We start from the raw sequence: 15,935 nt of genomic DNA on the forward strand, positions 1-15,935 counted from the left end.
CAACATCTCTTTCTAGGCGTTTAACGATGCATAAGCAACAGGGCTCCATTAAGGAACATATAATCTCTTCTCACAACCAAACCATCGCCAGAGAAATCCTAGTAAACAACACAGAAATGATCGATAGATACAGCGATAGCAGGCGGCTTGACGTTTGCGAGGCACTACACATCAAGAAGTCAACACCAGCAATCAACAGCCAATTAATGCACAACTATATTCTACCCACCTCAAGACTCCGCTCCAATATAGAAGCATCAAGAAATATGGACCAATAGGCTTTCTACAATCACTTCTATTCAATACCCATTGTTTCGTGTTCTGTCTTGTGTTGATGAAATTAATACCCTATTAATACCACCTCTGGTTCTGTTTTGTGTTGATGAAATTAATACCCTATTAATGCCACCTCACCCCATCCACCTCTCTCAAATGTAGATATAAAATCGGAGATGCGTAAGTTCTATTCAGTTGTGTATTTGTAAACTAAAGTCTTTGAAAATGTAATAAGTTTTACGAAACGCGCTCGTGTCGCGTCAGACTAGAAATAAAAATAAATTTTGGAGAATTGATTTTTGATTTACCTCCAACAGTGAAAAGAAATGTACGAAAGATTGAGAAAATTCGTGTTAGAATTATTAATCTTACTTTTTCGGTCATATTTAATAATATATGTCTACAGGAAAGACTGCTACCAAAATATACTAATATATATATATATACATATATATATATACATATATATATACATATATATATATATATATATATATATATATATATATATATATATATATATATATATATATATATATATTGATATAAAGCTTTATATTTAGCTTTATACAAAAGTTAATCACTGCTAAAATAAATGAAACTCATTTAAATTATTCCATTTATTTTAACTCCGTTATGTTTGGTATACAATCATGTGTAATAGATTTGTCTCAAAATAATAATTAAGAAAATAGTCAAGAAGAGTCTTTCGCAGTAGTATAAGAAATTTTCAACATAGGCACACACTGGCGTTGGTGTTCAGGAGTAGTGATGCTGGTAGTGTCGTTTTTGTGGTAGAGTTAAATAGCTTGTAACTGCAGTGCTCAATACGTTAAAGCTCAGCAATGTTCGAAGTCTGCGGGATCCAGCTCAACAAGACGGCGACCGTCTGCACAAGTGGAATAGATGTCGAAGCTTTGGAGAAGGGATGAGTTGCGGACAGCCCAGGCGATGTCACAGCCACACTCCAGGGGGTTACCTGCGGAGAAGTGGTCACTAACATTTATTGACAAGAACTACTGTTATGTTTGCTAATGATCCTGGAGGTGAGTAGTGTTGGTAGGAATAGTGTTCCTGGTACTGAGGATGACGTGCCAGTGTTCCTGCTACCAAGGGAAGATAAAGTAACAGAGTTCCTATTACTGCGAGTGTATATGGTGAATCACATCCACATAACCACGTCTTGAGGCTCTGTTTCACGAATAATAGAAATATTATATGTACCATGAATGAATTAATAGTTCATGTGTACACATCACGGTATCTAGCTCACACATTTGAAGATGAGGAAACAACGACGTTTCGGTCCATCCTGGACCATCACCGAGAAGTTTACACGCCCTGATTATGATCCACTACAGACAGAAACATCGTCGGTTCTTTATTTACAGATGTGTGTGGCTTGGGTTTCAACTCTTCAGCCACGTGATTGTAACACATTGTCTTGACACAGGACGATGTCATTGTAACTCATTGTCTTGACACAGGACGATGTCATTGTGACTCATCGTCTGCACTCAGGACGATGTCATTCATTGTGACTCATCGTCTGCACTCAGGACGATGTCATTGTGACTCATCGTCTGCACTCAGGACGATGTCATTGTGACTCATCGTCTGCACACAGGACGATGTCATTGTGACTCATCGTCTGCACACAGGACGATGTCATTGTGACTCATCGTCTGCACACAGGACGATGTCATTGTGCCTCATCGTCTGCACACAGGACGATGTCATTGTGACTCATCGTCTGCTCACAGGACGAGGGCATTGTGACTCATCGTCTGCACACAGGACGAGGGCATTGTGACATCAGAAACATAAATGATTGTTGAGTCCAAGAAATCTTTAAATATATTTAATATTATTGGTTAAAAAATAATCGATTGAGTCTTGAATCTATTTTGAGTCTTCGTCTACAATTATTCCCATACTATTGATGACTATTTTGTTGTTGTTGACAATTAATTCCGATTTTAACTCTCAGCTTCTAACTAGCAAACAATGGCTATTATGTTAATAATGCCTAATGTACTATGTAAATAATACTTACATAATAATACTAAATTATATAACTAATTACTAGTTATATGCTGACTTGACAAGGTATTACTGATAATGTTGAATGAGTTGTGCTCACCGTAGGGGTCGATGTAGCACCCGTTAAGCACCAAGAACTTCCACGGGTCTTCATCCAACACTGTCAGCGCGTTGTGGTGTACGTACATCCAAACGTCGTAGCAATCTGTGAGAGCAATAGACTTTACTGCAGAAATTTGACGCCGGTCTTATTACCTGTCACAAAGGCAGAAACAAACCTTAAGAGATCAAAGTTTGTTCACTGATCCCATGGATGAACAGTTCTGTAAATACCCTTTACAACTAGTCATGAACAAGAGAGCTGGCTCAAAACCTGACCTGGAGAAAACTGTTGGTTCACGACCTAACACGTACAAGTGTCAGTTCATCGCCTCACTTATACACCAAGTATGGAAAAGAAATATTAAAAGTGAGGCCTAAGTACTGTAACCCTTAAGGACTTTTTATGCCTGAGCCACTTCTTGGGTGGTTTAATCATCATCAATCAATTAATCTACTGTACCCCGACAATTATTAAGTGTGAGTTCACGACAAGTAACCCGAAAGTATCACTGGGAAACGACACATTTATCACCCTTATGTCTCATAAACTTCTTGACTCTATATTCAGGCATGTCAAACCCGCGGGCCGCATGCGGCCCTTAGCAAGCACACATACGGCCAGCACAAAGGATACTTGAATTTGATCATTTAACGGCAAAAACTAAATTTTACATAAAAAATAATAACATTTGATAACTTTATACAAATTTTATAAAAAAATAATGGCGACAATTTTTATCATTTAAACTATCACCTTTTAATAAAATTCTGAAGCACAAAAGAACACGAATGTAGCTGTGAGGCAAGCGAGTTAAGATTTCTAAAAATAGACTGATCAAAACTTGTCATTTCTGATCAAAGTGGGAACTGCACAGACATTTCAGCTTGAAATTGTCAGTAAAAAAAGGTGTCAAGTGTCTGGACAAAACACTAAAATGATAGGAGACGATAAATAAATGTTTATTTTGAACTGTCGTAATTTATTTGCTGCTGTTGCATAGAAGTCTATGTTGCTGTTTAAAAATTCGAATGCAATGATTTATATTAAATGACTTCAATTAGTTGTGGTTTGTGGCCCTCGTGACAACACAAATGTGACCCATATGGCTCCCGGGGGACCTTCAGTTTGAGTTGCCTGCTCAATATTCTAAACGACTGCTTGTTCAAGCACAAGTTGCATTAGTTGCAAATGCTTTGTTTACCACTCTGGCTGAATGGCTCATGTTACCCACTTAACGGGGAGCCACTGACTTCAGACTACGCGAGTTTGCTAAATTAACCATTAGAACAAATTTCCTCTAAATATCACCAGAATTTTTTGACGTAGATGAATAATATTTTATTTTGAGCTGCGTTTAGGAAAAGTGAAATACGTTATGAACCTTTAGAGGACGCGCCACACTGTGGAAGCACTCCAGGCAATGGCTGAGAAACTAGGTTTCTATCACAAAGTGGGCGTGACTGTGATGCCTAGTACACTGTAGAACACCTGAGGTAAGATGGACGAGTCTTCACAAGGGTGCTGGTAAAATGTCTTCAAGAAGTAAAGTGACAAATCTTTGACGTGGGACACTCAATGATGGGTCCTTGAACAGGATGATAACTGGGAAGTAAGGAATAATGAAGGTGAATCATATTTAGTGATACTGATCGTGGGAGGTAACGTGACACCGTTCATGGTGATGTGATGGGTGACAGCCTGCAGCTTCAACAGTGACATCGTTTGTGATGGGTGATAGCGCCCAGCTTTAACAGTGACACAGTTTGAGAGAGGTGACAGCACACAGCATCATCAGTCACACCGTTTACGAGAGGTGGCAGCACACAGCTTCAACAGTGACACCGTTTGTGAGAGGTAAGAGCATTCAGCATCTAGAGTGACACCGTTTGTGATGGGTGACAGCACGCTGCTTCAAAATTGACACCGTTCGTTAGAGATGACAGCACAAAGCTTCATCGATAACACCGTTTATGAGTAGTGACAGTACGCAGCATCAACAGTGACACCGATTGTGAGAGATAGCATGCAGCTTCAAGAGTGACACCATTTGTAAGTGGTGACAGTATGCAGCATCAAAAGAGACAAAGTATGTGAGAGGTGACATCACGCAGCTTCAACAGTGACAACGTTTGTGAGAAGTGACAGCACGAAGTTTCAACAGTGACACCGTTGGTGATGGTAGAGAGCACGCTGCTTCAAGAGTAACTCCGTTGGTGAGAGCACGTAGCATCAACAATGACACCGTTTGTGAGAGATAACATCACGCAGCTTCAACAGAGACACCGTTTGAGAGAGGTGAGGACACGCAGCTTCATCAGTGTCACCGTTTGTGAGAGATGAGAGTAGGCACCTTCAACTGTGACATCGTTTGCGAAAGATGATAGTACACAATATCAACAGTGACACCGTTTGTGACTAGTGACAGCTCACAGCTTCAACAGTGACACCATTTGTGAAAGGTGACATTACGCAGCTTCAAAAGTGTCAACGTTTGAGAGGTGACAGCACGAAGCTTCAACAGTGACACCGTTTGCGAGAGGTGACATCACGTAACTTCAAGAGTGACACCGTTTGTTAGAGGTGACATTACACAGCTTCAACAGTAAAAGCGTTTCAGAGATATGACAGTACGCAGCATCAACAGTGACACAATCTGTGATAGGTCTTAACAAGCAGCGTCAACAGTGATACCGTTTGTGAGAGATGACAGCACGAAGCATTAACAGTGACACCATTTGTTAGAGGTGAAAGCATGCAGCGTCAAATGTGACACCGTTTGAGCGAGGTGACATCACGCAGCTACCAGAGTGACACCATTTACAAGAGGTGACAGCACGCAGCATCAACAGTGACACTGTTTGTGAGAGGAGGTAGTACGCAACATCAACAGTGACACCATTGTTGATAAGTAACAACACGAAGCTTCAACAGTGACACAGTTTGTGAGAGGTGCCAGCACGCAGCTTCAAAAGTGACCCCTTTTGTGAAAGGTGAAAGCACGCCGCATCAACAGTGACAACGTTTGCGAGAGGTGCATTTCATAACTTCAACGGTGACACCGTTTGTGAGAGGTCACAACACGCAGTTTCAACAGTGACAACGATTGTGAAAGGTTACAGTACCCATCATCAACAGTGACACCGTTTATGAGAGGTGAGAAGCACGCAGCAACAACAGTGACACCGTTTGTGAGAAGAGACAGCACGCAGCTTCATCAGTGACACCTTCGTGAGAGGTGAGAGCACGCAGCTTCAACAGTGACACCGGTCGTGAGATGTGACATCACAGAGATTCACTGGTGACTTCTCGATGCTTGAACACTAACTCCGTTTTTGAGAGGTGACAGTACTTAACATCAACAGTACGAAGCTTCAATAGAGAGATAGTTTGTAAGTGGTAACAGCATGCAGTTTCAACTTTGTCACCGTTTGTAAGTGGTTACATCACTCAGCTTCAACAGTGACACCGTTTGTTAGAGATGATAGCACGCAGCAATAACAGTGACACCATTTCTGAAAGGTGACAGCAGACAGCATCAACAGTGACACTTTTTTGAGTGGTGACAGCATGAAGCTTCAACAGTGACACCGTTTGTTAGAGGTGAGAGCACGCAGCTTCATCATAGACACCGCTTGGGATAGGTGACAGCACGCAGCTTCAACAGTGACGCCGTTTGTGAGAGGTGACAGCACACAGCTTCAACAAAGATAATGGTTGTGATAGGTGATAGCACACAGCTTCAACAAAGACACCGTTTCAGTAATAATGGGCTACGAGAAAAGCTACAGTGATGGTTGTGAAGAGTTTGCTTGCGCTACAAAGTGCACACAATGCTCTGATTTACGAATTTTGCGATATTTTTGTACATGTTCGTTAAAACTATTGTTATCTTAAGTTATCGTATCGAATGTTTGATAAGTGAGCAAAATCTATTGCATTTTTACTGGAGCTTTTTACTTAGGGGACAATGTGACGGTGCCTGACGGACTGGCGCCGCCCACCTGCTTTGTGACTGATAGTGAGTAGTGATTCTCACACACACTCTCCTCTTCCTCCACCTCGTTCTCACTGTTTCACAAGCGTCAGCTTTGAGTTGTTTTGCCTATCCAAAATCCTTTGAACGTCGGAAACCCAATTAACCTATAGAAGTCGATGCTTAAGTTCGAAAAAATCGTCAATATTAAATAAAAATATAAAAAAATAAAGCTTTGTAATTTAGACGATGTTGGCGAAAACGTTACAGTAATGTTGCATGAAGTGAGAGGACTGGTTTATCTGTTTTCATTTTCTTTCATCTGATCAGAATCGATTGAGATCTAAATGTGTTTCAACATAAAAAACCGTCGACGAATATAAATATTTCATCCGCCTGGTGCTGACACCGGCATGAACTCACCCGTGAAGGAGGCCGGGCTGACACCAGCCAGCTGGTTGTACCCTAAATCGATCAGTCCTGTCGTGGGCGAGCACTTGAAGGAACCCCCAGCGAGATAGGTCAATGAGTTGTCTCCAAGACCCAAGTTCCTGAGGTTTGGTAGATCACGGAAGACTCCTGTGGGTGGACACAGCTCAATTTTAAAGGTCGTGAAATATTTGCAAAATGGCAAATTGATTTTAATTTAAAAATCCATAAATATTTCAGATACTAATGAAAATCGATTAAAGGTTTATCTCTCTAATATGTTTTGCAGGTATATAAATATATATATCTATGAATGAAGCTAAAAGCGCAACTACTGTATATATCCAGAGATTTCCTCCTGTGAGCTGTTATGGAAAGAGATGATAAGTTATCATTAAAAATATTAACTAAAGGAACGACTTATGTGTGAGTAGAAACACGAAATACAGTGACAAGTAGAGTATCACATTACATACCTAAGGTCACCTGGGTAATATTGGTGCTGGAGAGGTGGATGTCAACCAGTGCGGAAGTATTCGAAAAAGCACTTGGAGGGAGTTCACCCAGAGGGTTCCCGGATAGGTAGAGCGTCTCTAGTGTGGTGGAGAACAGCATGGGGAACCCTCGTATATTGTTGTGTCTCAGGTCCAACGACTGGACATGCGTGAAAGTCTCCAAATCGACGAAGGGAAACGAGGAGATATTGTTGTAATTGAAGACTAAATAGGTTACGGTGGAGACACTGCCGGAGAGTGCACCCTCTTGGATCTCCTCCAGGCCCCCTTTGGTGATCCAAATCTCTTGGAAAGAGGCGTCGCCCAGATCGCCACTCCGAAGAGTCTTCAGATTCTGGTTGGCTTTAATAGTGAGTCTGCGGAAGTTTGTGGATGGGAAGTTAGCTTGGAACACAGCAGCTAACTCATTTTCGTCCGCCACCTCAGAACAATCCATGTCCAGGACTTGCGGGTCCTCCTGAGAGCACACGCATGGAGTGATATCCTCAGCTGCTGGGCACGTTGCCAACCGTTGAACATTACTGGCGTTCCCTACCATTCCTAGGCATCTCTCAAGTTTGGAACTTAATAACAGCAGAAGTAATATATATGAAGACTCCATATTGAACGAGATAGTATTCAGCAAATCTTGGCAATGCGTCTGGCCACTATGGTGGCTAAGAAACTAGACAATATGACAGGTACCTCCCGAAATCTAAACAAGCAAAGCCACAAACCCAAGCGAGACAACACAGTGTTGTGAGGATGGTGGACGGTTATCAAACTCTAGCAGAGAGGTACACAGCACCCGTCTTATATCTTCGGTCACAGTGCAGCAGGGCGGGGCCGTTTGTAGACTGGGAGCCAGACTAGACAGGTGTTGGGGGAGTTATGATAAGAAGGTTGGTTGATACTGTCAGGTGTTGGGAGATGTGAAAAAAGGTAGGTTGGTACTGTTAGGTGTTGGGATGTGTGGAAACAAGTTCTGTACTAACCTAGCTGGGCTTGCGGGGCCTAAGCTATGGCTCTTTTGCCTCCCCCCTCCCCCCCCCCTCTCAACAGTCAATGAACTGGTGGATAGGTACCTGAGCCTACTGGGCTCTATCATATACACATATGAAACTGTGTGTGGAGACCGCCTCCACCACTTCACTGACTAAAGCATTTCATCTGTTAACTACTTTGACATTGAAAACGTTCTTTCTAACGTCCTTGTAGCTCATTTGAGTACAAAGCTTCCACCTGTGTTCCCTTGTTCGTGTCCCTCTGGTGCTAAATCTTTTTCTACTCTATCAATCCCTCTGAGAGTTTTATAGGTGGTGATCAAGTCTCGCACAACTCTTCTGTCTTCCAGGGTCGTGAGACTTAGTTCTTCTAAGGAGAAGAATTCCTTCTTAGGAGAAGGAATGTACTCCTGGACAGAGCACCTGGCACCAGCAAGAATGACAGAGGGTGGAAGGGTCCTACCATCAAAGGTAATCTTCACAACCCGGAGGGATTGACGGCGACTACCACGAGGGGGACGAGTAAACGTATCCACCTGGAGAATAGAATGGCCCTGGGCAGCAAGGATATGTCGAATATCGTCGTGGCAGTCGCGCAGGTCCCGAACACCGGTCGCAACATGGGGCGGGAGCAGAATAGTGCCAACACTGGCATTCAACTGAGCGTTCTTCGAGACCCGAACAGGGGTCTCGCCAAGGCAGGATAAGGCAGCCAAGCGGGAAGCAGCATCCTGAGAAGGAGCAGCAACGACACGTGTACCGAGACGAGTGGGGTTGAAAGTAATGGAGGCATCCAAGGAATCAACGAGATGTCGATGGAGGGAGAAATCGTCAGGAGGCGCAGAATCAAGAGGGAGGAGATCAAAATAATTGGCCCACGAAGCGGGACCAAACAAGGCTTGATAGGTAGCAGAACTGGAAGGAATCGAGCGAGGGCGGCCGTGACGAGGACGGCGGTGAGAACCCCCAGAGAGAGAGGGGTTAAAAGGCGCAGTAGTTACAACTAGAGAAGGAGCCGCGCCAGGGGACGAGGTAGTCACCACTGGGGGCTTGGGGCTCGACCCAACCACAGAGGAGGGAGAGGAGCCAGGGGAAGGAGTCAGAGAGGCCAAAGGAGGAGCAAGGTCGGGGCCCAATGCAGCGGAGGCTACAGAGCCCGGTCTTCCAACACGGACTGACTCGGGGGCTTGGTCGCCCACCCCACGAGCCTGAGAAGGTAAACCAGAAACAGCCGAAACAGGGGTCATCATCATTACGAAAAGAAGAATTCATTCACGAATGTGCCCCCACACCCACCATGGAGCCACAATTAGAGGCAGGACACCCAACAAGAAGCTATCGCCGATCATGCCGGGGCCTCCTAGGGGTGCGTTGTGAGTATACGCCCCACAAACGCCACCTTAAGAAACCGACATTCCGTCGAGATCGGGTTCAGTGACGGAAGGGGGATTGACAATAAAAGGTTCCCCTCGCTCTCAACGTCGGGTACTACAGTTCTACGGGTGCAAGAGTATGCCTCCTCAAGCACCCGGGCATCAAAATAGAAGAAGTCCAAGGGAAGAACCAGAACAAGCAAAAGGTCAGCAGGAAACGGCAAGCAGATAGGAGAAGAGGGGGGAGAAAAACGAAACAGAAGGAAAAGGAAAAGGTGCCCAGCAGAATTGGAGAGGACGGCAGCAGGAGCACAAGGCTAGAAAAGGACAGAGGACTGTCCCAAGGAGCATCACACTCCGGCAGCCGCCCACTAAGCCCCCACACGGCAACAACGAGCTGAGCGGGGAGGGGGTAATGGTGGTGAAGAACGAGGGAACGGGGGAGTTTGGGATGGTGGGGCCGAGGGGATAGGGAAATGGAGAATGGTGGGTAGGACAAAGGGACCAAGGAGTGGGGCATGGTGGGAAGGAAGAGGGGATGGTTATCTTGAGATGATTTCGGGGCTATTTTTTTTTTTTAGTGTCCCCACGGCCCGGTCCTCGACCAGGCCTCCCCCCCCAGGAAGCAGCCCGTGACAGCTGACTAACACTCAGGTACCTATTTACTGCTAGGTAACAGGGGCATTCAGGGTGAAAGAAACTTTGCCCATTTGTTTCTGCCTCGTGCGGGAATCGAACCCGCGCCACAGAATCACGAGTCCTGCACGCTATCCACCAGGCTACGAGGTCCCATCCACCAGGCTACGAGGTCCCGATGGTGGGGAGGAAGAAGGAACGGTGGAGTGGGGAATGGTGTGGAGGACGAGGAGATGGGGTGAGGGGAGAATTGTGGGGGGATGGGGGGCGGACTGGGGGACAGGGAAGGTTCCAGGAGACAGGAATATATACTAGCAGTACCCAGCCAACATGTGGCCGGGTACTGCTAGGATATAAATATCTATATAAAACTGAAAACTTACACCCCAGATGTGATATGTTTTCAGTTGCATATATGCCTGGGGACCATTCAGGCTTGTTCGCATATATCTATATAAATAAAAATGTAAATGTTTCTATATCTATATCTATATAAAAAAAATGTAAATAAAAATGTAAAAATGTAAATGAAAGTTTTTCACCGATTGCTTGGAAATTTTCACACAATGTTCCATTCACATCCGAGAGGGTTTATATATACATATTATATAGATGTTACGTCTGTGACGGGAAAAAAATACACTTTTCTTGAAAAACTGTATTTTTTCATGTGTTTTTCATGGGAGGGAAATCTTCGAAACTTCTATACCGATTGCTTTGAAATTTTGACACGACGTTGCATTGGAAGAGGCGCATGTTTTTATATACCTCCTATATGCATGCCACACATGTGACAGGAAAATTCGTGCTTTTTTTTTTTTAAAAAGTGCCTTCTGTTGGACATAAGAGCAACACATGCTGAGATCTCAACTACGGGCTCACCATAGCCTGTGCTACATGAACTTTTTGTACCAAGTAGCGAATCTAGCGAATCTTAAACAACAACAACAAGCTGAAATCTCCGAAAGTTCTTCATCGATTGCTTTGAAATTTGGATACAACGTTCCATTCGAATACACTCGTGTTTTTATAAACCGTCTATATAGATGCCACACCTGTGACATGCAAAAACATGCTTGTTTGAAAAACAGCATAATCTGTTGCACGTAATAGCAACTCACGCTATATTAAATCTGTTATGATTCCATTTCAGTGTTTCCGATTGCATTCGTAAATTTAATTTTCATGAATTTCTAATTACTTTCATTTTTATTTATTTTTTTTTGTGTGACATTGCGTTGAAATTGAACTGTGTTGTTTATCATACCGTTCATTTCCTGAGTATAATTTTTTTGTATTTTTCATTTTTCTTTTCGTTTTTTATCTGTTTTTCTTATATTTCAGTGATGGGAACATCAGACCATTTGATGTTCTTAATTTTCTAATGAGATCATCAGATCGCTTGGGAATGCATCGAACGAGGGAGTGGGAAATGTTGGGGAGGACAAGGGGACGGGAGTGGGGGATTTTGGGGAGGACGAGAGGACAGGGGAGTGGGTAATAGTGGGGAGGATGAAGGGATGTGGAAATTGGGAATGGTGGGGATGAGGGGATAAGGGAAGGGATAATGGTGAGGAGGACAAGGGAACAGTGGAGTGGGGGTTGGTGGAAAGGACGAGGGGACGGGGGAGGGATGAATGGTTGGGAGGATGAGGGGATGTGGAGAGTGGGAGATGGTGGGGAGGAGAAGGGGACAATGGAGTGGAGAATGGCTAGAAGGACGAACGGACGCTGGAGTGGGGAATGTTGGGGAGGACAAAGGGACGGGGGATGGGAGGACGAGGGGATGGGGGAGTGAGGAATGCTTGGAAGGAAGTGGGGACAAGTGAGTGAGGAATGGTTGGGAAGATGAGGGAACGAGGCATGGGGAATGGTGGGGAGAACTAGGAGACAGGGGAAGATTGCTGTGGCTCAGCAACGCACATGCTTTGCAGAGCCACAGCAAAGCGTGGCCGGGTACAGCTAGTATATATAAATATATATATATATATATATATATATATATATATATGGAAATGTTCATTTGTTCAAAATCGCTAATCTCTGAAAGTTCTTCACCGATTGCTTTGAGATTTTCACACAACGTGCCATTTGCATCCGAACGGGTTTTTATATACATACTATATAGATGTCACGTCTGTGACGGGAAAAAACATGCTTTTTTTGATAAACTGTGTTTTTTTATGGAAGTGAAATCTTCGAAACATCTTTACCGATTGCTTTGAAATTTTGACACAACTTTGCATTCGAAACGACGCGTGTTTTTATAAACCTACTATATACATGCCTCCCCTGTGACAAGAAAAAACACATGCTTTTTTGAAAAACAGTGCCATCTGTTAGACGTAAGAGTAACACACGCTGTAATCTCCGAAAGTTCTTCACCGATTGCTTTGAAATATTGACACAACGTTGCATTCGAATAGGCGCGTCTTTTTATATACCTAATATATAGATGCAACACCTGTGACAGGTAAAAACATGCTTGTTTTCAAAAACAGTACCATCTGTTGCTGGCAAGATCAAGACATGCTATACTAAATATGTTATGATTCCATTTCAATGTTTCCGATTGCATTGATAAATTGAAATTTCAGCGATTTCAATTTATTGATTTCTTTTTGATTTCATTAGTTTGTGTGACATTGCCTTGGAATTGGGCTGTGTTGTTTAACATACTGTTCATTTCATGAGAATAGTTTATTTTTTTTATTTTTTGTTGCTTTATTTGGTTTTTACCTGTTCTTATTTTTGACTGATGGGAACATCAGATCATTTAATGTTCCCAATTTTCTGAACGGAATACCAGATCATTTGGAAATGCATCAGGCAAGGGAGTGGGGAATGGTGGGGCCAACGAGGGAACAAGGGGAAGGGGGGGGGTAATGGTGGGAAGGATGAGGGGAGGGAGGGGAATGGAGAATGGTGGAGGACAAGGGGACAGGACAGTGGGGGAGGAAGAAGGGACAGGGGAGGGGGGCAATGGTAGTAAGAACGAGTGGATGGGGAAGTGGGAGAATGGTGGGGAGGACGAGGGGATAGTGGAGTGGGGAATGGTGAGGAGGGTGAGGGGATAGTGAGGAAGACAAGGGAATGGGGAGGGGGGAATGGTTGGGAGGACGAGGGGACAGGGGAGGGCGAAATGGTGGGGAGGACTGGGGGACAGGGGAAGGTTGCTGTGGCTCAGTAACGCACATGTCTTGCAGAGCCACCACAACGCATGACCGGGTACAGCTAGTATATAAATGAAAATGGAAATGTTCGTTTGTTTATAATCGCTAATCTTGGAAAGTTCTTCACCGATTGCTTTGAAATTTTCACACATCGTACCATTCGCATCTGAACGGGTTTTTATATAAATACTCATGTTTTATAGACAGATCTCATGTCTGTCACAGGAAAAAACATGCTTTTTTGATAAACTTTGGTTTTTCATGTGAGGGAAATCTTCAAATCCTCTTTACTGATTGCTTTGAAATTTTGACACAACGATGCATTCGAATAGGCGCGTCTTTTTATATATCTACTATATACATGCCTCACCTGTGACAGGAAAAAACATGCTTTTTTTGAAAAACAGTGCCGTCTGTTGGGCGTAAGAGCAAGACACGCAGTAGTCTCCGAAAGTTTTCACCGATTACTTTGAAATTTTGACACAACGTTGCATTCAAATAGGCGTGTATTTTTATATACCTTTTATGTAGATGCCACCCCTGTGACAGGTAAAAACATGCGTTTTTGAAAAACAGGGCATTTGTTGCACATAATAGCAACATTTCATTGATTCCGACTGCATTGATTAATTTTATTTTTTGTTGAAATATTTTGTTTGACATTGTGTTGGAATGGAGCTGTGTTGTTTACCATACCGTTCATTTCGTAAGTACAAGTATAGATGTCACACCTGTGACAGATAAAACTATGCTTTTCTTGAAAAACAGCGCCATCTTTTGGATGAAAGTGCAACACACATGCTATACTAAATGTTACAGTTCCAATTCAATGTTATTGATTGCATTGATAAATTGAATTTTCAAAGATTTAGATTTATTTTCATTTTGATTTTATTATTTTGTGTGAATTGTGTTGGAATTGAGCTGTGTTGTTTACTATACCGTTCATTTCGAGAGTATAGTTTATTTTTTTATTTTCGCATATTTTCATTTCATTTTTTAACTGTTTTTCTTATATTTCAGTGATGGGAACATCAGACCATTCTGGAAGGCAATGGACGAGGGAGTGGGGAATGGTGGGGATGACGAGGGGTCGGAAGTGAGGGATGGTGGGGAGGACGAGGGGACAAGGGAGGGGGTAATGGTGGGGAAGGACGAGGGGACAGGTGAGTTTGGGATGGTGGGAAAGAGGGAATAGGGGAATGGAGAATGGGGGGGAAGACAAAGGGACAGGGGAGTGGGTTTGGTGGGGAGGAGAAGGGGAAGGTGGAGTGGGGAATGGTTGGGAGGCCGAGGAGACGGGTGAGGGGGGAATGGTGGGGAGGACTGGGGGACAGGGAAGGTTGCTTTGGCTCAGAAATGCACATGCGTTGCAGAGCCACAGCAACATGTGGCCGGATACTGCTAGTAAATAAATAAAAATGGAAATGTTCATTTGTTTATAATCGCTAATCTCTGAAAGTTCTTCAACGATTGCTTTGAAATTTTCACACAAAGTTCCATAAGCATCTGAACGGATTTTTATATACATACTATATAGATGTATCTGAGACGAGAAAAAACATGATTTTTTGAAAACTGTGTTTTTCATGTGAGGGAAATCTTCGAAACCTCTTTACCGATTGCTTTTAAATTTTGACACAATGTTGCATTCGAATAGGCACGTGATCTTATATAACTACTATATAGACACCTGTGACGGGTAAAAAAAAAATATTTTTTAGACAGCGACATCTGTTACACATAAGAGCAATACACGCTATGCTAAGTATGTTACGATTCCATTTCAATGTTTATGTTTGCATAGATAAATTGAATTTTCATAGATTTCGACTTATTTTCATTTTGATTTATTTTTTTTGTGTGACATTGCGTTGGAATTGAGCTGTGGTGGTTACCATACTGTTCATTTTGTGAGAAAAGTTTATTTTATTATTTTTTTCATTTATTTTTATTTCCTTTTTTTAACTATTCTAGTTAATTTTCAGTGATGAGAACATCAGATTATTTGATGTTCCCATTTTTCTCATGGGAGCCGGTCAGCCGAGCAGACAGTACGTTGGACTTGTGATCCTGTGGCCCGGGTTCGATCCCGGGCGCCGACGAGAAACAATGGCAGAGTTTCTTTCACCCTATGCCCCTGTTACCTAGCAGTAAAATAGGTACCTGGGTGTTAGTCAGCTGTCATGCGCTGCTTCCTGGGGGTGGAGGCCTGGTCGAGGACTGGGCCGCAGGGACACTAAAGCCCCAAAATCATCTCAAGATAACCTCATGATAGGAACATCAGATCATTTGGGAACGCATTGGACTAGGGAGCAGGGAATGGTGGGCAGGACGAGAGTGCAGGATGGTGGGGAGGACGAGGGGAGGGGGTTAGGGGTAATGGTGGGGAGGACGAGGGGACGGGTGAGTGGGGGAAATGGAGATGAGG

General features: G+C 43.3%; 1 protein-coding gene across 1 annotated transcript; it reads right to left on the bottom strand.

Annotated features, from left to right (window-relative positions):
* Positions 1-881: 881 nt before the first annotated feature.
* Positions 882-8,134, bottom strand: LOC123757031 (oplophorus-luciferin 2-monooxygenase non-catalytic subunit-like). The gene is made up of 4 exons (XM_069331992.1): positions 7,301-8,134; positions 6,819-6,974; positions 2,420-2,524; positions 882-1,255 (listed from the first exon to the last, which is right to left on the bottom strand). The coding sequence occupies exons 1-4, from the start codon at positions 7,938-7,940 to the stop codon at positions 1,116-1,118; spliced, it is 1,041 nt and encodes a 346-aa protein (XP_069188093.1). The 5' UTR covers positions 7,941-8,134; the 3' UTR covers positions 882-1,115.
* Positions 8,135-15,935: the final 7,801 nt, after the last annotated feature.

This window comes from Procambarus clarkii, chromosome 26 (genome assembly GCF_040958095.1).
Source record: "Procambarus clarkii isolate CNS0578487 chromosome 26, FALCON_Pclarkii_2.0, whole genome shotgun sequence".
Lineage (NCBI taxonomy): Eukaryota > Metazoa > Arthropoda > Malacostraca > Decapoda > Cambaridae > Procambarus > Procambarus clarkii.

Coding starts and splice junctions, on each gene's coding strand:
- LOC123757031 (XM_069331992.1), bottom strand. CDS start 7,940: ATGGAGTCTTCATATATATTACTTCTGCTGTTATTAAGTTCCAAACTT. Junction 6,975..7,300: donor TATTACCCAGGTGACCTTAG/GTATGTAATGTG, acceptor GTCCACCCACAG/GAGTCTTCCGTGATCTACCA. Junction 2,525..6,818: donor CAGCCCGGCCTCCTTCACGG/GTGAGTTCATGC, acceptor TTGCTCTCACAG/ATTGCTACGACGTTTGGATG.